This window comes from Eumetopias jubatus, unplaced genomic scaffold, assembly GCF_037043125.1.
Source record: "Eumetopias jubatus isolate StellerSeaLion01/CBP00866 unplaced genomic scaffold, mEumJub1_p1.0 scaffold_8, whole genome shotgun sequence".
NCBI lineage: Eukaryota > Metazoa > Chordata > Mammalia > Carnivora > Otariidae > Eumetopias > Eumetopias jubatus.
In genome coordinates this window covers 1,804,342-1,829,751 of record NW_028274814.1, presented here as the reverse complement: position 1 = coordinate 1,829,751, position 25,410 = coordinate 1,804,342, and the positions used below count along the sequence as shown (strand labels likewise).

The 25,410-nt window shown below is 37.6% G+C and overlaps 1 protein-coding gene across 20 annotated transcripts in view; it reads left to right on the top strand.

The window, feature by feature from the left end:
• Positions 1–24,146, top strand: part of CREM (cAMP responsive element modulator) — a 74,337-nt gene extending 50,191 nt beyond the window's left edge. For 7 of the 20 annotated variants that reach the window (XM_088025753.1, XM_088025750.1, XM_088025757.1 and 4 more), the window contains 3 exons: positions 10,977–11,012; positions 14,921–15,077; positions 20,815–21,330. In XM_088025753.1, coding sequence (XP_087881879.1) covers positions 10,977–11,012; positions 14,921–15,077; positions 20,815–20,959 — 338 coding nt within the window. In that variant the 3' untranslated portion in view covers positions 20,960–21,330. Of the gene's footprint in view, positions 1–2,398; positions 2,418–5,884; positions 5,988–6,535; positions 6,716–10,976; positions 11,013–14,920; positions 15,078–20,814 lie in introns of those variants that run through there. The other 13 variants (XM_028120894.2, XM_028120886.2, XM_028120900.2 and 10 more) reach the window with 8 other exon arrangements.
• The last annotated feature ends 1,264 nt before the right edge of the window (positions 24,147–25,410 follow it).

Genomic DNA, 25,410 nt, shown 5'->3' with positions numbered 1-25,410 from the left:
TAATCTTCATTTGGGGGCTATAAATGTTGTACCTAATACATAGTTTTTATTACCTAGTGTACAAGGAGTTAAATATTCAATGCGTAGTGCACTGAATTGGGGATTTTCCCCAGATGTTATGCTCAAGTCTAATTTCTAGACATTTCATTCCAAAGCAAGTGCTGATATTTTTTTCTCTAGACTGTTCTAGTATATTTAAATGTCAGGTACCCATTCTACTTCATATGGAAGTAGTAAAATAAAACATTTGGGATGTAACCCTAAGCTTTTAGGGTAACCTAAGATTTCAATTAAATTCAAGTTATACGTTATTTTCATTTCATTCAGTTTTGCTTCTAATAACTATAATGTGTTTAATACAGCTTGCAAAAATCCTATGTTTTTATTTAACTCTATTCCTCTTAGCATTTGCTTAGGAGTTAGTATTTGATGTAGCACTAATTTTAAAGGGAATAATATTCGTTCTTTTGGTTTGAAAGTCTTGCAAGTATGGAAAAAAGCAGATTCTGATTGATGGATCTCTTGATAATTAGCTTTACTCTTGGGTATTTTGGGGGTTAATGTGGACTATAACAAAAGTGTATGAAGAACTGGGTGGTGGTTCCACTCCATATATGAGGTAAAACAAATTCATGGTACTTACCTAATACTTTGTTTTCTTTTAATTGTAAAACCAAAGCCACCTGCTTTATTTCCCCTGATTCTCATGAACCCTCTATGTCTAAATAACCATAATCATCATTTCTTCTAATTTATCTTTTTTATATGGATTTTCCATATAAAAACCTGGTATTTTCACCAGAAGAGCTTTAAAAATTTTTTATGTTTTGCATAGATAATAGGCTAATGAGTTTTGTGCTTGTGGGATTTTATTTAGGAACTCTTTTTCTTCTATAAGTCACAAAGATATTTTTCTATAATAATTATATTAGCTTTATAGTTTTACCTTTCACATTTTTGTCCTTAGTCCACCTGAGTTTCACCTCTGTATATAGTATTAGGTGGAATTCATTTTCATTTTTCTCCATATATGGAGCCAGTTTTCCCCTACTCATGGTTTGTCCTTCCCCATTAATTTATGGGGCAATCTTAATTATACAGTAGGTTCTCATATACACTTGGATCTGTCTCAGAACTCTCTATTCTGTACTATTGGTCTCCTTTTCTTTCTTTCTTTTTTTTTTTTAAGATTTACGTATTTATTTTAGAGAGAGAAAGAGAGCGGGAGGGAGGGGCAAAGGGAGAGAGAGTCTTAAGTAGACTCTGTGCTGTGCTCGATCCCATGACCCTGAGATCACGATCTGAGCTGAAACCAAGAGTGGGACACTTAACTGACGGAGCCACCTAGGCACCCGATATTGGTCTCCTTTTCTATATGCCAGTACCATACTGGTTTGTTACGTCACAGGAAAAGTTTCCCTTTTTTATCTTTAAAAAAAAAAATTCTTTTAGTGCTGTTATAGCTTATGTGAGCCATTATTCTTCAGTATGCATTTAGAATATATTTGAGTTTCTAAATAATAAAAATATAATAGTAAAACCAATGCGGTTGAATTTAATGTATTGATTAATTTAGGGGAAACTGAAGTCTTTTTTTAAATTGAGATATAATTGGCATATGACAAGTAGTTTCAAGTGTACATCATAATGATTTGACATTCGTTGAGACGCAGTAAGTGATCACCACAATAAATCAGTAAGTCTAGTTAACATCCACCACCACCTTGTTACAGATTGTTTTTTTCTTGTGACGAGAACTTTTAAGACTTAAGTCTCTCAGCAACTTTCAAACAGCACAGCATTATTAACTACAGCCACCATGCTGTGCATCACATCCCCAGGACTTATTTATAACTGGAAGTTTGTACCTTTAATCACCTCCCATTTTCCATTTGTACACCCCTCCCTGCCAGCACCCCCCCTCCCCATCTCCGGCAGCCACCCATCTGTTCTCTGTATCCCTGAGTCCGGGGTTTTCATTGTTGATTCCACTTGTAAGTACAATCATACGTTATTTGTCTTTTCACTGACTCACTTCACTTTGCATAATACCCTCAAGTTCCATCCATGTTGTCACAAATGGCAAGATTTCCTTCTTTTTTATGATATAATAATAATTATGTGTGTTTGTGTGTGCGTGTGTACACACTGCATTTTCTTTATCCAGTCATCTATCAGTGGACACTCCAGTTGCTTCCATATCTTGGCTATTGTAAATAATGCTGCAGGGAACACGGGGATGCATATATCTTTTCAATTAGTGTTTCTGGGTTTTTTTTGGATAAATACCCAATAGTGCGATTGCTGAATCATAGGGTAGTTCTATTTTTAATTTATTGAGGAACCTCCATACTGTTTGCTATTGTGGTTGCACCGATCTACATTCCTACAGTGCACAAGGGTGAGGAAGAACTGAGGTATTTATAATGTTAAATTGACCTGTTCCAAAGCATAGGATGTCTCATTTATTTAGATCTTATTTTAACTTTTTAACAGTTTAAAATTTTCTCCGTGGAAGTCTTTTATATTCTTTGTTAAGTTAGTTCCTAAATGCTTGAAGGTTTTTTTTGCTATTATGAACGATACATTTCCTCGTCTTTGCTGCTGTAGAGAAATATTACTGACTTGTTAAAAAGTTTTTTATTTATTCATCGTGCCAAGGTGAAATTATTTCTAATAATGTGCTCATTCTTTGTGAATCTATCTGGGTTGGTAAGTGAATGTTTATATCAAATACAAGTAAGGCGTTTGTTTTTCCCCTTCCAATCTTGAGTCCTTGTGTATTCTTTTAATCTTTCCCTTTCCTTGCCTTTTCTTTTCCTTTCCTTTTCTCTTCTCCTTAAAATAATGGTGGGTAGGAGTTCTACTTCTATGTTAAATAGATGGTCAGTTGGCGTTCTTGTGTTACTTACTCTGTCACCTTTCGTCCTGTCATTCCGTTCACAGATCACAGTGATTTCTTTGCGAGTTCAGTCCTTATCTTGATTGATCCCTCAGCAGTATTTAACACTATTGACTTCTGCTTCCTTCACTTCCCATCACGATACTGTATTCTTACCAGTTTTTTCTCTCTCTCTCTCCTACATCTCTTTCCTTGGTTGGCCTAATCTTCCTCTGCTCACCTCTTCCGTGTTAGCTGCTGTTTGTCAAGATTGCGTCCTGGGCCCTCTTCCTTCTGACTGGAGCACTCTCCCTGGATGACCTCATCCCTGCCTGTGGCGTCCGTGCACTGTGACCATGCCCCTGACTCCAGCTAGCTACTTAGAGGTCCCACGCACATCTCTTGACTCTCTAAGTCCAAAGTCACATCCATTTTCCCCACCCTAGTTCTCCTTTTGTTTACCCTGTTTCAGTAATGGACTCCTGTCCAACCTGTTGCTTCAGGCTAGAAACCTGTGTCATCCCTTCTTCCTCCCAGCTAAACCCCTCACCCTTCCACCCTGCTGTCCGCTCCTACTTCAGCTGCCATCCGCTCCGACGTGTCATCCCCTCTGCCAGGTCGCTGCCCTGGTGTTGGTAGTTGTGGAGTTTTCTGATCTTCTAATCATGCCAGAGGTGGCAGATCCCTTCTGGGCCTGGTTTTTTGAGAATTGTTCCTGAAAGTTCAGGCTCCCTTTCTTCATCCCTCTTAATGATTCTGGGAACTACTAATATTTCTTAAAAACATGTCTCTGCCTCCAACCTTTTCTTTTTTCCATTATACTCTCAATTCGGCAATTCAGAGTGGTATTTCTAAAGTTCACATCTAATCATGTCAGCCTCCTATTCAGATTTCTTCAGTGAATTCTTGTTACTTAACACAAAGTCCAGAATCTTTTTTTTTTTTTAAGATTTTATTTATTTATTTGTCAGAGAAAGAGTGTGAGAGAGAGCACAAGCAGGGGGAGCTGCAGGCAGAGGGGAGAAGCAGGCTCCCTGCTGAGCAAGGAGCCCAGGACCCTGGGATCATGACCTGAGCTGAAAGTAGACGCTTAACCGACTGAGCCACCCAGGTGCCCCTTAGTCCAAAATCTTTAACATGGCCCACATCTTTGCTTGATCTAGGCCTTGCCACCTTTACTAGACTTTTCCCTCTCAACTTCTCCCTCTTTTGTAATGCAGCTCTGTGCTGGATTTCTTCATTTCCTGTGCTATGCCACACCCTCTCTTCCTTTCTAAGGCCTCACACTTAGCCGTTTGCCCTGACAGGAACACTTATGTCAGTCATTTGCATTATTCAGTTTTCATCTTAGTACCTCCTCCAGGAAACCTTCCCTGATCCTGCAGATCTGGTTTAGATAACATCCTGTCAGTTCCTACAGTACCTCCTTAGGGCGTGTGTGACATGCCTAGATAGTAACTTCTGTTTGGATAGAGATCCTTAGTATTTAGCATAGTCCCTGGCATATGATAAATGTTTAATAAAACCGTTTATTAAGTGAAAATGAAATACGCTTCTTCTGTAAAAATGTTATTAGTTCTGTATGCTGGTTAATGGAGTTTATCTGGTCCATGGAATGTATTAAAACTTTACTAATAGCAGCCGTCAACCAAACAACCAACTTCCCTCTTTCCTTTCCTTCCTCTACCCTTTTTCTACACTAGTATTTATTGAACACTTAAGTGCCAACTTAAAGAAATTAGATTAAAACCAATTTGAATTTTCTGAAATTGGTAATAAAATTGACTAGTACTCTTGGACCCAAACCCTTAGGTGTGGCTGGGATGGAGGAGAGTCTGTCATGGAGCCTCTGTTTGGGATTGATGTCTAGGTTGATCTTCAGACTTTCTTACTTAGCCAGATGTCTTCCGTTCCTGTGCTCTGGAGAAGCACATCAATATCATCGTCATAAGGTTAGGTTGAATTCTAATCATATAAGGGAATGGGCTTTATTCAGCCCACTGGTACAGGTAAAAGGTCTCAGTGCCATGTCACCTATTATTGTGCACTAGATCGATATGCAAATCATTTCTTTTTTTCCAGACTAAGGTCTTTTATACTGTTGAACCATGAGGTAATTTTTTTATCTAACCTTGCCATTGTTAAATTTCCTATAGTGATCTAGCTCTTCATGCCCTCTTCATTAAGTGATTCAAATAACATTTGACATTTAAAAAATTTACTAGTAGTAATTGTGATTTCTTTATGAATTTTTTAAAAATCCCAAATTCTTTTCAAGGGATTTTAATTTAGTAAAATATTGTATTAGATTGAGCCTCATGAAATTGTTGGGTATTTTTGTGGGCCAAAAAGGTCAAACAGCAAATCCCTATGGTTCAAATTAATATTTATGGAAGAATGCTATGTAGTTCTTGCTATATTTGGCACAGTGAATTTTTTAAATGTCAGTATTTGTTCCTTTCAAATGAAATTAGCAAATTCTGTGTCACCTTGGGAACAGCTGGGTTTTATGGTGCTGTAGCAAATAGTTCAGCAAATAAAACTGTGTTAAGTGAACAAAGGTGGCTGAGTGTTTCTTCCTTGATGAATTTAGAAGTGTTTAAGAAATACATTTCTGTATATTTCACAATGTTTTTCTGGGCTGATTGTCAGTTTTTTTTTGTTGTCGTTTTAATCTCCATGTGTTTTTTTCTCCTACGAGTTACAAAAAATAGAGAATTTATGCCCCCTTTGTTTATCTAGAAACCTTGGACAGAACAATAATAAAGAAGTTAGTTGCTCCATAAGGAACAATCTTGTAACTTAATGCTAATGAGACATTTTTTTGCCAGAGCCCATCTCAACAGATTTCTATGTACAATGAGAAACAAGAACATTAATATGGTTTATTACAGGAAGGGTTTTTATAGGGCTTTGGTTTCATTGAGCTCCTCTGTGACAAAGCAAATTGATGGCAGTGATAGGCTGGTGATGTCATTGTGATGTCAGTTACTCCTACTTATCCTGCACATGCTTGCTAGTTTGGAACTCTGTCAACCTGTGGTAGGGGAGACAAGACACTTCTGTATGCAGAAGCCCATCATGGCTGTAACTGGAGATGAAACAGGTAAGAATTTTAAAGAGAGATTTAAATTAATTCTGAAAATTTTATTTTGAAGTGTAGAAAAACTTAGGGACCTCTGAGTGTTTCAAAAAGTATTAATTTTCTAGTGGCTGAGGAGTAAGAAGTTTCTTTTAATATATATCTGTATGTATTCAGCACACTCTGTGAAGGCATCTTAGTGTAAGTGCTCTTTTGCTCAGCGTATTGCTTATTTGACCAAGGCAGTATCCGGTCTTTCTCTCCGTTCTGCTTTACTAAAATAAGCTGTTACTTCATCTGCAACCTGTTGCAAGTCCAGTGCAGCTACAAGTTAAACATACATACTGTTCAACCTGTAAAAAATTAAGCTTCCGATTTCATTGTTGTGTACAAATGTTGCTCCAAAACAGAAGAGGAAAACCCAGCGTGTTAGGGGTGTTTGCGTGCCTACTTGTTTCTTTCCTCCTGTATTTAAAATGGCCTGTACCCCAGCTAATCGAGTTCAAAGGGCTGACGTCACTACATTTCCTGGAATCGTGTTCGGCAGGGAAGTGGAAAAGTTAAACTCCAAGCGAGCTACACATTGACGTCAGCTCCGAGTCATGCTGTGATTTAGTCAGTTCCTTTCGGCTTTGTCAAGTGCTGCTGACAGATTTAGAGTTGTTAACTAGCTCGCCACTGCCTCTATCTCCAAGATCGCTCTTACACTGAATAGCTTTTCTCGTAAGCCTTACTTTAACATTTCTCTTGAGGTAAGTATCTGCTTGACGAGGGGGAACGCTTTGTGGAACCTGTAATGCTTGGGTGAGCAGAACTCTGCAGCCGTCTGTCCCGCCTACGCCTACGTGGGAAGGTTGAGCCTGCCTCCTGCGGAGGCCGCCCCGCACGTGCCCCGGGAGAGGTGGGCTCTGGAGCTGGAGGGTTTCCTCACCCTTGCTCGCTTTCGGGCACTGGCGCCTCGGAGTGCCCTCTAGCGCTCAGTCAGGGGAGTGTTTGTCTGAAAGTTGTCGCCCCCACCCCCACCCCTCCACCTCCCAGTCTCAGTTCTTTAAATTTGTGATCAGTAATCCTGTTGTTTGGCTTTCTTAATTACAGGTAATGATTCAGACTTTGCTGCTAATGTTCTGTATTAGGGTTGCATTGTTTTTTCTGTGGTGTCTCATTTCTAACCTCTGAATTTGCAGCTGAATTCACAAAGAATGGATGATTGTAAACAGCTTCACCACAGTTTAGCTTTTCAGAGTTAGTGGGTCTAAATCCTCTTCCTAGATGGGAACATTCCATTGATTTGAGCAACTAAGACCTGTATTAAAGCGTTTTGAAAATTATCTTGATGCGCTATTATTTTTCTCAAGGAAGTTTTGGTGAAATTTTATGAAAAGCTATAGATTGCAGAAACTCTCAAATAACAAGTTTATTGTAAGATAGATGGACTTAAAATAATCTCAAATACTGCAGTATGATTCTAGAAGCAAGAGGCATTTTGTGCATGTATTTATTTGCTAAAAATCATTGGTTGGCTTATATCTTTCTTTACTAAGTAAGGCTTTAATTCCAGTTCTCATGTCTAACCATGAGAGAAAATTATAATAAAAAATAAAAGATCTGAAAATATACAATATATTTAAAGATGAAAGTTTAAGGTAGAACTTTGCATATATTTTTAATCATTGCTTGTAAGTGAACATTTTTATACATTTATATGTACAGAATGAACATATACCATCCTTGAAGAGCTTTGTTTCACAGTTTTACCTATAATGCTTATACACATGAGTTACTAACAATTTAAAATCTTCCAAATGCTAAAACTAAAAAATGTCAAACTTTTTTCACAGACCTCATTGTACTTTGGAAATCATTATTTTTAGAAATCTGATCAGTTTTCACAGAACCAATTCTATTTTGAAATGCTATTTAAAAATGAACAACAGTTTTTTTGTTTGTTTGTTTTGTTTTGAGGAGCCGAAAGAGCACAGTGTTTAAGGGACTTTTTTGAAGTAATAGTAGAGGAGCTACCTGTGTGTATTGGTGAACCAAGTGGACTGATGTAGATCTTTGGCTTACACATTTTTTTGACCATGACCCACATTTTTACATCATGATGCTGTATACCTGTGTGTGTGTGTGTGTGTGTGTGTGTATGTACATAAAACAAGTTTTCTTTTTTCTTTATTTTTATTTAAATTCAATTAATTAACATATATAAATAACATATAATTATTGGTTTCAGAGGTAGAGGTCAGTGATTCATCAGTCTTATAAAATACCTAGTGCTCATCACATCACATGCCCTCCTTAATGCCCATCACCCAGTTACCCCATCCCCCCACTCCTCTCCCCTCCAGCAACCCTCAGTTTGTTTCCTATGATTAAGAGTCTCTTCTGGTTTGCCTCTAATGCTTATCTTGGGGCGCCTGGATGGCTCAGTCAGTTAAGTTTCTGACTCTTGATCTCAGCTCAGGTCTTGATCTCAGGTTCATGAGTTCAAACCCTGCAGTGTTTTTGGTGTGTTTGTTTGTTTAAAGTGCTTATCTTTACATATAGTAGAGATGTAATGGACTTTTCTATTTTTCTGTTGCTCATGAAATTGATTTTATGACCCACTAATGGTCTGAAACTTACAGTTTGAAAAACTTGTCTAGACCAAAACCAGGCTCCTAACTGGTATGGGAAAAGTTTTCAGGAGTATTTATTTATAGAATCATGGAATAAAATGTGGAAAGCAAATATCTGTAGTTTATAGAATTGTATTATTGAGACTTTTGGGTATAGTTTAAATTTTTGTTAGAAATAGTTTTTGGCTTTATTCATAAGCTGATTATATTAAGAGCCTCACTCCATATCTTTTAGTCTCTGAGTCTTAAAAACTCTAATACATTGTATTCAGCCTGGACTTCTGAACTGTTAAAAATAAATATTCAAATTTGGAAAATAGTGTCTTAGTTAATATTTGATGCATGAGAATAAGGATACATTTCCCTTGTGAAAGGGGGGTACTTGAAAAGGTTATTGTTGGGGAATTTTCACATAAAAGAAAGGTTTGGATCAGGTGTAATAGCTTCTTAAACTTGCCAGCAAAGCAAGTTACAATTATGTTGGAAGTGAAAAAAGTCACTTATCTACTTTAAGTTTTAATACAACTCCAAATCTGTATGGAAGGTTTACTGAAATTTCCATCGTCCATTAGTGTTCCCACTAATATTGAAAAAATTTCAGTGAAGTATTTTTTGGGATGATTGTTTCACTCTGCCTGGTTTTATTTGCCTATATGAATATATTGCTTAATAAAATAATTGTGATACTTTGCATTTATGTAAGCTTTAAAAAAATTACAGTATTACAATATAAATACAAATGTTGTCAGTGCTATCAAACGATCAGATGGTGAGAGACCTACAGGAAACAGGTAATGTAGGTTAAAGGATCCGGGTAGGCCTCGCTGAGGAAAGTATATTTAAATACCCAAGAGGAGAAGCACTTTCCATGTAATTGTACTGATGCACTCAGAGCAGGTCATATTATATTCATTTTCCATATAACAACATGGATCAGAGTGGTAAATAACTCTTTCAAGCTCACAAAGCTAACAAGTAGTGAACCAGTTTGGACCTTCAGACTTCAAGAACAGACCTTGTCTGATTCTGTTCACACCATATTACAATGCTCCTCAAAATTCACCCTGATAAATTCATGCTGAGGTTAGATGAATTACCACAGCATACTACACACTACTTAGAAAACATACAAAATAAAGCTAGCATCATTTTAAGTAGTCAAAATGGATTTTTTTCTAGAATATTTATTATTACTCTCACAGGGCAAGAGAGTGTATATTTGATATACATAGAACTTTTCATTTCAACATTTATACTTTCTCATCTTTTACATAGACTCTTTTTTGACTCTTTAAGATTTTCACTTAAACAACTCAGGAAGTTCCCTTATATGTAACTTAAAGTAAAAATCGTTAAGGACTTAATTCTTTGTGGTCTAAGTGTTATATTTATTGTAACAAATTTGAAAATGTTCATTGCTTAAGTAGTCATGTTTATGTAGGGTTTCATTTTCCTGGAAAAAATAGAGCAGTGGAGAAGGGAAAGGTTTTGACAGTGGGAGACACCAGGCAAGGACAAGGCTGATTTGGGCTTCGTGTGCCCTGGCGTGATGGAAGGGAGGGAGAGTGAAAAGAGAAAAGTGAAGATGTTAGTAGCTTCTTGGAGCTACGAAAGAGAAGTCCCCTGCTTATCAGTACAACTTCAAAGTTAGCTCATTGCTTGTTACTTAGGTAGATTTGGGATAAGGCACACCTAGCGAAATGACATATGAAGGTAGGAGCTCCATTTATAAAAATGTTTTTATTGAGTTAATGTGCTCAGTACTACAGATATCTCAGTAGATAAACAAAACCACCAACATTTGGGATGTGGATAAGTTGTTCCACTTTGAAAACTATCAAGATAGGCGTTTGGCTGAGTTTCTTCTTTCTTTGTTAGGAAGAAACAAGCACCTCTTTGACTTGTTAGGCTTTTCAGTGAGTTTTCTTATTACCAGTCTGATGAAACTGTCTCATAGGGTTACTTGTGATTCTCCACCTTTGAGGTTCTATTCTAAATGATTATAAACATTGAAAAGGACTTTTATTATCTTTTAATAATCTCTTCTCTAAAGGAATATAATAAAATAGAGTATAAATTTTAGAAGTTTTTAGTAGGCATATTTTTAAACAAAATAAGGAATAAGAGCCATACGTCTCAATCATTCTATTACCCAGGTTTGTTAGAAGGGAAACTCCAGGGGAAAATATATTTATGGATGTTATATGCCTTTTAACTAATATACAGTATAAGCATAATTTGGACCATTGTCTTTCAGAACTTAAGGAAGGGAAGAGGAAGGGAACTAACATTTGCTGAATGCCTACCATGTGCCAGGCACTGTGCTAGACACTTTGACATACATTACAGGGTTTATTGTGAGTATTAAATGAGATAATGTATCCCCATTTTACAGATGAGGAAACTGAACTTGCCCCAAGTCACATGGCTGGTAAGTGGCAGAGCTGGACTAGAATCCAGACTCCAGATCCCATGCTTTTTCTACTGTACCGTGTTTAAAGCTTGCGAAGAGAGGTATGAAGCTTAAAGACCAGAATTGAGGGTTCTAGGAATTTGCTTTTTCCATGAAATATTTGATACTAAACCTAAAAAAAAAAAAATGTTCACGTCAGGAGGTAGATAGTGGGAAATACACTGTAATTAGAACTCATCTGCTTCTCAAACGCCAGGTGAGATGACTAGTGTGTGAGGGAAGATTAGGAAGTAATGGCAGTTGGAGTAAATACATAGCATCTTGTGAGAGCTTCCCATGTCATAGTGTTAAAGACTTAGCTATAATAATGGCTAATAATAGTCTTATAATAATACTGCTTATTTTAAACATTCAAATGACAGTGGGCTTGGGCAAAACCCTGGGAAGTTCAAAATTTCCTTCGTGGTGTACATGTAAACCCACCGAGCACCCATCATGTGCCAGATACTGTGCTAGGTTATAGGGAGTACCAAGCTAAAAAAGACACCCCTGACTTTAAAGTTTTTGTTGCCTTAGGATAAAATTAGTATATAAGTATCTTTATCATATTATCTTTCTTCAATCACAAGATGATAGCCCCACTGATGACTCATTTATTGTCAAGAAATAATGTATACAGTGGAATTCTAGAATGAATAGTGTGGACACACATTTAGTAGTTAGATGGAGCAGGCATCAGCCTTTATAGGAGTACAGAGATGAGAATATCTCAAGGACTGTAAGGTGGTTCTTTGAACTGTGATTCTGGGAATCGAATCTACTTTAAATTGCCACCAAATTGATAATATTGGAAATTGAAGCCAACCAAGATAAAAACTTTATCGCTTCTTTCAACAACAAAACTTTTTGACATTTGGATTTTCTCAAAACAAGAGATTCTCTTTGCCCATATCTTTTTAGTGTCCTTACTAATAAGATTGTATTTGAATATATGGAATTTATCCATTGACATTTATTCTGTGACCACTAAAAGTGTACCATCATAGATTCTTTTTTTTTTAAGTTTTTTTTTTTTTTATTTGAGAGATAGAGCATGAGAGAGAGAGAGCACGAGAGGGAAGAGGGTCAGAGGGAGAAGCAGACTCCCTGCAGAGCAGGGAGCCCAATGCGGGACTCAATCCCAGGACTCCAGGATCATGACCTGAGCCGAAGGCAGTAGCCCAACCAACTGAACCACCCAGGCGCCCCTCCATCATAGATTCTTTAGGATATTACAGAAATATATACTAACTCCTACTAATTAATACCAATTCATATTTCTGTCTTGAACTAATGACCTGAAATCTGATTTTTGTTGAAGGAGATAAATATGTAGTGTATCTGAAACATTGCAACAAAACCCAATTTATTAGCTAACATCCCAGAACTAATATATCCAAATATATCATCCCCTTCCAAGTTATCATTTTAAAGTCATATCTTTTTCCTGAGCTATTGCTCAGAATGTTTTAAGAATACTTCTTTTGAATTGCTTTTATCCTTCATGGTGCCAAATTTGGTCCTTTGAGGGTGGTTTCATCTTTTGGAAACAGGCAAAAGTTTAGAACCATTTCTGCTTGTAAGACCAATGAATGAACTTTAGTTTTCATCTATGAAGTATACCTACCCCCCTTTTTTTCCTTTTTAAAAAAAGAATGAATACTCCTAAACTAAATTTTACATATCATATGAACATTCTGCTCTAACTTTATAGGACAGAAAATAGCAGATGTATACAAAAGGAGAGGGAGAGAGAGCGTGTATAATGAACCCCTCTGTTAATTTTATTGCACTCCTCTGTGACCAGAGTTTGCAAAACAGCCCTAGACCAAGGTCTGCATCCATGCCGCCTGCGAATGTCAGCACGATGACACGTAAACTTCTCATTCGTCAGTGGCTATTGTTCCAGTTTTAGAAAGCCTGTGTAGCCTCCAGCTGTTCCATTGTCTCAACCTTTATTATCCCATAACCTTCTTCCCTGGATGTGGGTAAAGAGAAAAGAGGAGAGAACTATGTTATTCTGTGCTCCATTCTACCTCCTCTGACAATATGATTAAAATATAAAAAATCTTTAGTCAGTTAACAGTTTAAAACTGTTTTTAAAATTATCTTCTTAAATATTTCAAGGCTAAGATATTCTATGACATATAATGAGATAACTGTGTATACAGTATTTTAAATAGTCACAAAAACAAATTTAGGATTTTTCCCAAGTTTACTATTGATAGAGATTTTACTAGTGATAGTTATATTTATCAGTTACTATTTATCACCATTGTTTTTTAAATTATATATAGAACGAAGGAGCAGTGCATCCTTATAAGTGGTATTTTTGTTAATCTTATGAAGACCTTTAAGTGATCTTCCCCCAAAGCCATATTTTAAAAGTTTAAAAAATATTTTCATCTAATTCTTAAGCTCTAGGGGGAAAAAAAAAAAAAAACCTGGCATTTACCCAAAAAGGAGCACCTCGATCAGTTTTTGGTTAACCTTTTAAACTGCTTAGCTATTTTCATTTGTAATATTCTATTTAAATGAAAAAAGTCTTTGTGTCCCTTTTGGGCAAAATTTCAGTTCTTACTCAATGGTTATAATGCATTTTAATGAAATATGGAAGTGATATGTTTTCTATTTTGTTCAGACCAATTTTTGTAGGATTTGGTAACTTTTAAAAAACCTTTTTCTTGCAGTTAGCTTTGAGACAGCATGAATTTTGTAATCTCTTAGAGTGTCAGATTAACTCTGGACCATACATTCTCAAAGTGGTGGTAGAAACATATTTCATAACTTAAATCTATCCGTCTCTTCTAGGAAGCTATGTTCATTAGAGTAGAAAGGCTAATGTTGAGTATAAATTAGGAAACTTGGAGAACTTTTAGAATTCAATATGAATACTAAGTAAATATTAAGTCTGTCATTTAACTGTGATTGTACTATAGTTAGAAAAGTTTTTTAAATGAATACTTAGAAATGTATTATTATCTCAAGAAACCTACTTAAGAAAAAAATTATCATCCCCCAGAAAAACTAGATTTAAGTAGAACTTTGCTGTTTTCTTCTTTATTTTGTTTTGGTTTTTAAATTGAAAATACAGTGAGCCAGGTTTGTCCTTCTAATACCTCAGTCATCTTCTGGTTGTAGGACTTGTATTTAAAGACATGCAGTAACTGTCTCAGGCATGGTATAGGGTATAGGAAAATCTCTTATCTGGAATATTATGCTTAATTAAAATTTTTGCAGTGGTATGCTAGAGCCAGCTCCCACTGGTATGCTAGAGTGATTATTAAATTTTCAGGGTTTTTGTGAGCTGGTTGTAAAAAGAGCCGTTGTTAAAAATTAAATATGTATAAAGAAACACATATATATTTAACAAATGAGTTATATTAAAAACAATAAATACTCAAAATTCATCACTTCTCATAATTTTATCTATGCTCGTGAGGTTATTTACATCTCTTTTATCTGTATGGTGTGCTACTTACTCTGTATGTCTTCTCATCACCACCTTCCGTGAGGTCACACTGAGAGCTTGAAATTGGCCATGGTGAAAGTATTTACATCATGTAAATTGATAAACACGTCAGGGCCTTTTTCCCCCAGAGAGCACTTGAAAAACCTCCCTAATTTAGCCTCTGATAAAAACCTTTCAAAAATGCATGGGGGCATTTTTCCATCTTAACTGTATAGAGCATGCTGAATATTATTGTTCCAAATGCTGAAGATCTTTGATACCTAAGATTTCAGTGCTCAAAATAATCATCTTAAATATTAGCGAAGTCACTTCTTATGACATGTAAAAAGAAGTATGTTATTTCCAGGTCAATTTTATATAAAAGATCAAGTTGTAAATTGCTTATATATACTTGTCATATTTTGTTTCATTGCAGCCGCCACTGGTGACATGCCGACTTACCAGATCCGAGCTCCTACTACTGCTTTGCCTCAGGGAGTAGTGATGGCTGCCTCGCCAGGAAGCTTGCACAGTCCCCAGCAACTGGCCGAAGAAGCAACACGCAAACGAGAGCTGAGGCTAATGAAAAACAGGTAGGCTATTTCTCCGGAAACCAGTAGCCACCTATCGGACACATAACTTATCGCTGTGGGGCCTTTAAGAAAATTGCTTTTCCTAAGTTACATGTTCTGTGGCATTTTGGGGTTTGTGCTCTGCATGTGATGATAATTAGATTGTCTTGTCATCAGAGTGCCTAGCTGGGAAACCATTTCATCAGTGGGAGTCACATCCCTATGTGTGGTAAGAGTAACATCTAAAAGATACATTAATTTTCTTAATGATGATGCAAGGGCTTTATTACAAATAAAGATTTTTTTTTTTACTTGGCATTTACTTTGTGAAGTAGGTGATAAGTGTAATTTTTTTGTTTCTTTATGAGCAAAATAAATTTAAGTGTGAGTAAAGAATTTCTAAGCCTCTTAGGGGTGGCTGGCAGGCTTAGTTGGTAGAGCATGTAACTCTTGATCTTAGGGTCTGTGGGTTCAATCCCTGTGTTAGGGGTAGAGTTTATGCAAATAAATAAATAAATAGAATTTTCTAAGCCTTTTATATGTAGTTTTCTTTTATCTACTTTGTAACTTTGGCTTTTTTCTATTATACTGAAATGCATATTAATTCTGATAAATTTTGATCAAGTGCAAATACAAAGCACCAGAAAGAAACAAAATTACTTAGAGCCCCATCACTTAGAGATACCTAACTAATATTATAACATATGTACTTCCAGTTCACATGCTCATTTTCTCACTCTTGTACCATGTTTCTATAATTTTATTTTTTAAACAGGAGTATGTCATAAAAATGCTGTTTTCCAAAATTCTTTAATTTGACTTCTATATTATTTCTTGGTTTAGTTTTTATGATGGAAAATGGTGCAAGTTAATCTGATTTTCAAAATGAATAGAGTAGTCCAAGAGTTCTCCCAGTCGTCTGGTCACCTTATTCCTATGTATTAAATCATGTCCTCATTGTAAGAAAACAAAGCATTGCAGATGACATCATGTGCTCACCTCTGACCAGGACCACCTGGTGGTGGTTTGTTTAGTAACATTACCACCTAGTTAGTCTAGAAATTGTGGCTTCTGAAGCCACTACAATTCAGAAATAAGTACTGACTTCCTAACAGTCCTTTGTAACTGAATGTGAACCAGTCGCAGCTATATTCAGTTTACTAACATCCTTTATTTTTTTTAATTTTATTTTATTATGTTATGTTAGTCATCATACCTTATGTCATTAGTTTTTGATGTAGTGTTCCATGATTCATTGTTTGCGTATAACACCCAGTGCTCCATTCAGTCCATGCCCTTCTTAATACTCACCAGGCTAACCCATCCTTCCACCACCCCCCTAAAATCCTGTTTGTTTCTCAGAGTCCATAGTCTCTCATGGTTTGTCTCCCCTTCCGATTTCCCTCCCCTTCATTTTTCCCTTCCTATCTTTTTTTTTTTTTTAACATATAATGTATTATTTGTTTCAGAGGTACAGGTCTGTGATTCAACAGTCTTACACAATTCACAGCGCTCACCATAGCACATACCCTCCCCAATGTCTATCACCCAGCCACCCCATCCCTCCCAACCGCCACCACTCCAGCAACCCTCAGTTTGTTTCCTGAGATTAAGAATTCCTCATATCAGTGAGATCATATGATACATGTCTTTCTCTGATTGACTTATTTCGCTCAGCATAATACCCTCTAGTTCCATCCACATTGTTGCAAATGGCAAGATTTTGGGGTGTTTTTTTTGATAGCTGCATAATATTCCATTGTGTATATATATACCACATCTTCTTTATCCATTCATTACTAACATCCCTTTAAATGTCATATTTTGAGGGCACCTGGGTGACTCAGTTGTTAAGCGTCTGCCTTCAGCTCAGGTCCTGATCCCGGGGTCCTGGGATCAAGCCCCACATCAGTCTCCCTGCTCAGCGGGGAGCCTGCTTCTCCCTCTTCCTCTGCCTGCAGCTCCCCCTGCTTGTGCGCTCTCTCTGTCAAATAAACAAAATAAAAGTAAGTAAATAAATAAATAAATAAATGTCACATTTGATATATATAGGACTCCTCAAGTTGCCTTTAGTTCCCAAACATTGTAGGTATCGCAGATCACTAGATGGAGTTTTGTACCCTGGAAAATGCAACAGATTACCAGAACTAGAATCATGAAGATATACATGTCTTTATCAGTGGTTGTTCCAGGTTAACTAAGTCATGCTGGATTCCTATTTTTTGTTGTCAGCACTTTGCTCAGAAATCCTGAAGGGGCTGAATGGGTGGGGCTCATGGTTGTTTTATGGAAGTCTTGCTATCAAAGATCTCTAACTTAGATCTGGTGGAGGAATATGGATATTATTTTATTTTTTATTTTTTTTAAAGATTTATTTATTTGACAGAGAGAGACACAGCAAGAGAGGGAACACAAGCAGGGGGAGTGGGAGAGGGAGAAGCAGGCTTCCCGCTGAGCAGGGAGCCTGATGCGGGGCTCGATCCCAGGACCCTGGAATCATGACCTGAGCCAAAGGCAGGCACTTAACGACTGAGCCACCCAGATGCCCCGGAATATGGATATTTTAAAACTGTCCTTTCAGAGATCTCAGGGAGCTATGAAAACGATTGCTTCTGTGGTCACAGAATTTACATTGTGAAGTTCAGTTTAGAAATATAAAGTGTGGTGATGCAAACTGTAAGATTGTTCATTGATATCTTACTTTCCTACAGAAAATAAAAGACCTAGAACGTAGCGTTCTTTTTTCCCTTTTGTCATTATTCTGTACCTTTATTTTTAGATTAAAAAATGTTGTCAGTAGAACTATCAATGAAATAATGAAATATTAGGCAGTGGGTTCCTCTAAACATGCCCCACAACTACCTACCACGTACATAAGAAATTTCCCTGAGGAAAATAGTCATGAAATTTTAGGTTTTAAAAAAATAATTAGCTAACGACAGCTATTGGATAGCATTTATGTTTGGGCTGTAAATAACCAAGGGAAATGGAGCCCTCACCCCACAGGTGTTATTTTGATCTTATGTGGCTGGTCCAGAGGTATGTGCAGCCAGAACAAAGGCTCAGCAGTGTCATCAAGGATCCAGGCTTCTCCTCCTTGCTCTGTCAGCTTTAGCAGGTGACATTTGTTCTTAGGATCACAACATGGCTGCCACGTCCCTAGGCGTAGCATCCGGCAGGAAGAAGGAAGAAGGGCCAGAGCCAAAAACTGGGACCGCTGAGTCTAACTCTTCCGAAAACTTCTCCTGGAAGACCCTCGCAGCATCTTTCACCCACATTTCCTTGGCTAAAAATAGCTAAGAGAGTCCTTACCTGCAAGGGATTCTGAGAAGGGTCTATGTTAGCTTTCCAGATCTCAATTTCAGAGCAGGACTAGGGAAGAGCAGATGATAAATGGCTAATAGGTGGCTCGGTTGAGCAAGTACCATATGCAGGTTTTAAGTGCTTTGTTTCTACTATTTAACTCTCACATAATTTGCATGTGAGATCAGGTCTGGTTATTATTCTTACTTTCCAGAAGAGGGACTGAGGTTCAGAGTGGTTAAGTAATGAGTTGGTTAAGATCGTGCAACCCACACTAGACAGAACCTGGATATGCAATCAGGCAGTCTTTCTTCCAGAGCCTGCCCACTGCACTACACCAGAGTCACCTCAGAAAGACCTCAGAGTAAGCTTCAGATTTAACTTCATGGAAAGCATGTAGGTTTTACTTATTAACATGAAAGACCTCTCAGACATTCCCTTTTTATTCTTTGGCTGGCATTTATGATAGATCTGATAGATATTTCTCCCAGTGCAGCGACAGTTTATATTTCTTTACAGCCTTGTCAACATTTCCTCTTTGCTGTGTATTTCCTCTCCATGCTGAGGATATATCCAGACAAATGCAAGGCCTGAAAACTGAGCTATTAATAGAAGAAACAGGTGTTTTCCATAGCTGGGAAGTACTTAGGAATGTACCATCTACTGGTGCGATCATTTAAAGCTTTGTGCTTGGAACATTTTGACTGGTAACCTGCACCATTCCTGCATGAGATATGAATTATGATTTTACAATAAATAGTACACCTTGGTAAAGAAAATTAAAAAATACATAACCACAGCTCTGCTATTAGATATGTAAATTTTCATTTAATGATAACTTGTTTTATAAAGTGATTATCTTCCTTCCAGATCTAGAATTTAATATAATGATTCAATCATGAACACCTTGGTATTCATAAGTGTATTTTAGTTCCTTTGTAGAAGAGTTGCAAATTTTATGAGCTTGGATTTATTCTCAACTTTTCCCTATGCATCATTTAGATTAAATCAATCTATATTTATCAGATTCAGTTTACTTCTTACATTTTTTAATTTTCTTGTTAACTAGTTGAGAAGTCTGAGAACTTTGTGAGTTCACAGGGTGAGTGCATTGTTCTTGGCTAGGAAGTAGGGGTTGATCTTTTCCTGCAGTTCACTGGGATTTCAAGGTCTTTTTTCTGCTGACACTTGGTCCCATGGAGAAAAAAACAGATAACCAGTTGTTAGTGAGTCAACTATCCTAAAAATAAAACAGAATTGGCCAAATCTGTTATACACATCACTCCTGGTTCCGAATTGCAGCAGTGCTAGCTAGCATTACAGTAAACATTGGTGTTTAGACATCCAACACGACTCTTGTTAATATATGTTTGAGTTATCTCTTTCACTGTAGACTTTTTTGATAATGAAGCGTACCCCAAAGGCAGTTATTTTCAGTTGACTCCTCCAAAAGAACACTGTTATCAGAGGATACATTGTATAGAGGACTTAAATGATATAGTTGCCACCCCTTCCCACCCTGAAAAAAAAGGAGAAAGAGAAAAATGTTGGCTCTATTAACTATTTTTTGGTGGGGTTATGCATGAAAATGACTAACTCATCTGTGTATTTGTGTTTGTTGCTTTGGCTGGTCTGTTCGTCCTTTGGGCATGCCTGCAGCACTTTAAGATCAGTATATTGGGTAGTGACTGCACGTGATTGGAAAACAGTCTTGAAATACACTTTTGGGTTATATAGTAGTTTTCTTTCCAAAGTGTTAATATTGGTGCTCTCACTTCGTGGGTTTAAATTGTCTGAATTATTGAGTGTTGGATTCTGTACCCTTCCTTCCTCCCTTCCTTAATTTTCAGAAGCAGAGTCCATTTCATTTTGGTTTATGAAAATGTGTGTGACTTGCTTACTGTTGTCTTTATCCATGTTGTTTTCTAGCCAATAACCTGCTTCTTGCAGTCATGGTCGAGCTTATTTGTTTTACTGATGAGATTCAGTCTTGAAGAAACAAAATCTCCAATATTGACATTTCAAATTTCTGAGGATTAATTTTTCCAATATTTCTGACCAAATAAAGTTGACGCATTGTGATGGAATATGTGCCTTTTGGTGGGCAAAAATAATTAAGAGAATTGAAAGGATCTGTAAAAGTTTTTGTAGAAATTCCACTTGGGGATGTGGTCCTATTGTTTTAGGTTACTGAAAACCATTCTGGTCACTGTTATCATGGAATGTGTGCCCTAAGAAAACAGCATTTACAACGAATCATGCTCTCAAGTTGTTCCTGTTGTTTGAAAGTAATCTTACAAAAGGCATGTGCTTGGTTACATTTGTTGCCTGGCTTTGTACAAACCTTACCTAGGATTGATTGGCTGTTGAGTTTGGGGGGCAGAAGTTCATTTGAGCCAGTCTGGATGGTGCTGGGAGGTTGTTCCTGTAGTCATTTGCCTTGTGTTGGTTCCAGGGAAGCTGCCCGGGAGTGTCGCAGGAAGAAGAAAGAATATGTCAAATGTCTTGAAAATCGTGTGGCTGTGCTTGAAAACCAAAACAAGACTCTCATTGAGGAACTCAAGGCCCTCAAAGATCTTTATTGCCATAAAGCAGAATAACTGTCTTTGACTTGGACCTTGTTTATTATGAACTCTAATCAAGGCAGGAGATGCAGCAATTCTACTAATTGCCATGTGGACTTGTGGAAGGGACACTTGTGACCCTTAAGAATCCAGTTTGGCTTAGTGTTTGACATTGAATTGGGAACACTGTTCCAAGATTTGGAATGCAGCCATGATCACATTTACCAAGCTTACTTCAGTCTGCTTGTCAATAGCATGCCAAAAAAAAAAAAATATATGTTTTGTTTGCCCTTTTGCTTCTACTTTTTTTCAGGGAAGCTGCTAAAGAATGTCGACGTCGAAAGAAAGAATATGTAAAATGTCTGGAGAGTCGAGTTGCAGTGCTGGAAGTTCAGAACAAGAAGCTCATAGAGGAACTTGAAACTTTGAAAGACATTTGCTCTCCTAAAACAGATTAGTAGAAATATTTAACTATGAACTGATTACCACATGTACAGTTGCTTTTGAAGGCAATACAATATATAGCCAGCAAGAATTATGGCTTTTTTCCTTTGTATCATTCATCGTATTCTCTAACCTCTGACATTCCTAAAATGCTTCACTGTACGTAGTTAACTCTTAGCTGTAACTTCAATTTTTTAAAAAAGAGACAAGCTGTAAAAAAAAAATGTATGTAACAAATTCTTAAAATGCAATATTTGTAAGACTTGCTCCATTGCCACATATTTGCAGTTCCCAACCTCTGTGTCATGAATAGTGTCCTATGCAATACAATTTTTTGCAGGTCTTTAAAAATCATTTTAGGAAAGGATGATCAGAGATAATGCATCCAGCAGTACAATAAAAGCAAACCACAAAAAAATACCTCAGGAAAGAATTGAAAGAAAGAATCGAAAGAATCTAATGACATGCCTATATGAAAATAAGAACCTATAAATGAATTTATGGCATTTGCAGATTTTTATGTTAGTTGCTTTGTAAAGAAAATATTGTATTGCTGTCCTTGAATGCCATAGTTGAAGAGAGTTTTTAATAGAACCATGTTGGTTACACTTTGTAGTGTTTGGTGCTCATTTAACTATCTGAACATTTACTACAGTTTTTACTCTATTGTGTAATATAAAAGATCTTGCAGAAGTTCTTAGTGTCGGTTTGCATGAATGAACCTAATGGAAGTTATGACAAATTTTTAATATCAGGAATGTGTTAAAAGTAAAAGTTAAAATTGTATTTGCATCCCTTCAGGGGTACGTGAGCCAATTTCTACACCAGTTTATGCTCTCTGCAAATACTCTTTCCTCCATCTCGTCAGAAGGATGGCCCCAGAGCTGTTACGCAGAAGAGCAGCTACGAGAGATTCAGGTCATGTGATGATGGACAAGGCCTTTCTGCAGATGGGCCCCTGTTTTGAGTTTTAGTTTACAGCCCTAGGAGTTTTAAAGTAAAAACAAAAACAACCCAAGATTTTATTTTCCATTTCAAAATAGCTTGAAGTCTACATCAGATCAAAGATTTTTATGTCAGCACATTCAGATGAAGTCCATTACATCGAGACAGCAGTGTTCTTACTGGTATTTACATTTCATTCTGTTTTTATAATAAAAAGCTTTAAGATATAAGCCCGAAGCCCTGATCATAAGATGCTCTGTCATCTCTCATTCACTCCTGAGACATTTGTTGAATGCCTGCCATGTGCTAGACTCTGTGATATCTTCTCTTATACCTTCTGATTTGTTAAGGATGCCCCCCCCCAACCCCTACTTTCAGTAGTGAAACCTGGTCAATGTGTTAGAGAGGTACAAAAACAGGAGGTCATTGATTGGTATGGTGTCTAACTGCTGTTCCTCCCATGTCATAATTCTTTCCCTTATAACTCCCAGAAGGTAGGCCATGCCATTTTTGGCTTTCTTTAGAAAGACTCACCTTCCTTCAGAGTCTGAGCTCTGAATTTCTTTTATCTCAATTTTTGTCTTTTCTTCTACAGAGAAGTAAGATGAGGAAAGAAGACAAGGAAGAAAGGAGGAAAGGAAAATCCCATGTTTCAGGTGAAGGAAAATGGTGCTTTATACTCAGTCACTGTAAATCAAATGTGTGCTCAGTGTGGTAGAGTTGAGAGGGAGACACAAGGATCAGCAGACAAGATGTAAAAAAGTTAGAGACAGTAAATGCCATATGTTAGAATTAGAGACAGATGTAGGCAGGGATTAAATAAGAAACTGTTCCTGGAGGAGGCAGATTTTGAACTGGGCCTTGAGGTAAGTGATAGTGGTGGGGAGGAGGGTATTCTGCATGGGGAATACAGAGCATGCGCTCTTCTCCAAGGAGCTTGACTTCAGGAGATGAATTTAGGAGAACGTTAGTACTCACAGGAGAGTTTAGTTTGTAAGAGAGAGAGGGAGTGTGCATGCGTTCGTGTGTGCTCTGCTCTATAAAATAGGTTATGTTATTTCAGAGGAAGGGGATTACATCTGATTACTTGGGGTCACAGAAAGCAGATGTCTCCCCACTCTCCAGTTGTTTAAACAATAAGGAAATTTCGTTCCCTCACAAAACAAGAAGCCCAGAGGTAGGACATCCCAGGGTTGCTTAATTTAGTGACTTCACAATGGCATCGCGACCAGATTCTTGCTACGCATTTTGCTCTGGAGTATTAGTGAAGATTCTCCCCTGGGACAGAGGGTTTCAGACTTCTGTGAACTTTTGGCATCAACGTGCGATCAAACGGGTTCTGGTAGAATGGTGTGTAGGCAGCCGACGTCGTCCGCTGCGAGGGTGATGCGAGAGCGCCTCCGCTGTCCCGGAAGTGGCTCCGCTGTCCCGGAAGTGGGGAGGCGCTTGTAAGAGGCGGCGCTTGAGCCGTGGCAACTTAATTCTTGCACCTCCAATTTGTCCCTGAAACAAAAACTTTTGCTACTAAAAGCAGCACGGTTTTCTAGCTCTCCATTCAGCCTTAAGCAGTACTGCCCACAACCTCTCGCTACCCAGCCAGCAGCGAGCTGGAAGCTGTACGAACGTTGTCCATCTTGCAGAACAGTGTTGCCCAGAATCCAGAGCTGTCACGGCGTTCGCGTTGTTTCTTTTCTCCTAAAGTCTTCAGAATCTGGACTTACAGATGTAGAAATTACCAACCCTGAATCATGGGATTATACCACCTTGTCAGATTTAACTAGGGAGTTCATGATGTTAAATCATTTGAAATGGGAAAATAAAGAAAATGAACTTCTGCCGTGTTTTTAAATGTGTTTGAGTGCTAGGCTTGCCCGAAACAGGACATTTTGCATCAGCAACCACATTTCTCAGTTTTCTTCAGATATTCTTCTTAATGTCCAGTATAGTCTGTTTCCTGAGTGCCTAAACTACACTTTTTTTTTTTTTAAATGAGGACTTGTGAAACCAACACACTGTTTTTCTAGTCTAGAACCAAAAATAAATGAAGCCGTTTGGCCCTGTGTGGGACAAGCCGAGCTGCTGCCAACTGACTAGCCATGATGCGCTGACTTTCTTATGTTTTAGCATGTGCCAAGGTCTTCAGGAACTTAAATGTGGCTCACGTTTTCTAGGGTCATCCTAAAGACATAGGCCTGATTCTGAACTACTCCAGCATGGTATATTTCAATATTTCTCCTTTGTGTATAACTTATTTCTATATACATCCATCTTATCATAGCTACACTTCATATTTATACATTTTAGAATTCCAAATGTATTTTTAGTGCAAAGCATTTTTAACGCAGTATTGTTTGTTCTTCAAAGATCCATTTTGCCATTTGGTACTGTGTGATAGCTTACTTACAATGAGATTTAACATATTTCTTTTCCAGAGGGGTGGGGTGCCTGGGTGGCTCAGTCTGTTAAACATCTGCCTTCAGCTCAGGTCATGATCCCAGAGTCCCAGGATCACCCCTGTCAGGCTCCTTGCTCAGCAGAGAGTCTGCTTCTCCCTCTCCCTCTGTCCCACCCCCCACCCCCCCACCCCCCACTCGTGCTCTCTCTCTCTCTCTCTCTCTGTGTGTCTCAGATAAATAAAATCTTTAAGAAAAAAGAAAGATATTTCTCTTCAGGGCCATCCTCTTTACACACTCACACATAATTCCATCAGGGATGGGAAATAATGAGTAAAAGGAGAAAACTAACCTTACTATACCTTTGTTTTACTTTCTCAAATAAAATGCAACCCTTGTTATTTCCAAGCCAGTCTTAATTTTCAAAAGGATGCTAAGTTTTTTCAGATTTCTTTCTTTATTAGAAAAATATTTGGGAAAACACCATGGAAAAGCTGAGCCAGCATGGGTTATTTGGACTACACACACACACACACACACACACACGCTTCCTTGACTCTCTGTTCCTTCTTTTAATTCCAGTCTTTGCCTTCCCAGGGCAATAGAACAGAGTCAGCGAAAGCCCTCCTCTAAATCTGCAGTAGGAATTCCTTTGGTTCCTTTGTGCAGAAACCAGTCAAAACCTGAAATAATCCTGAACCTTCC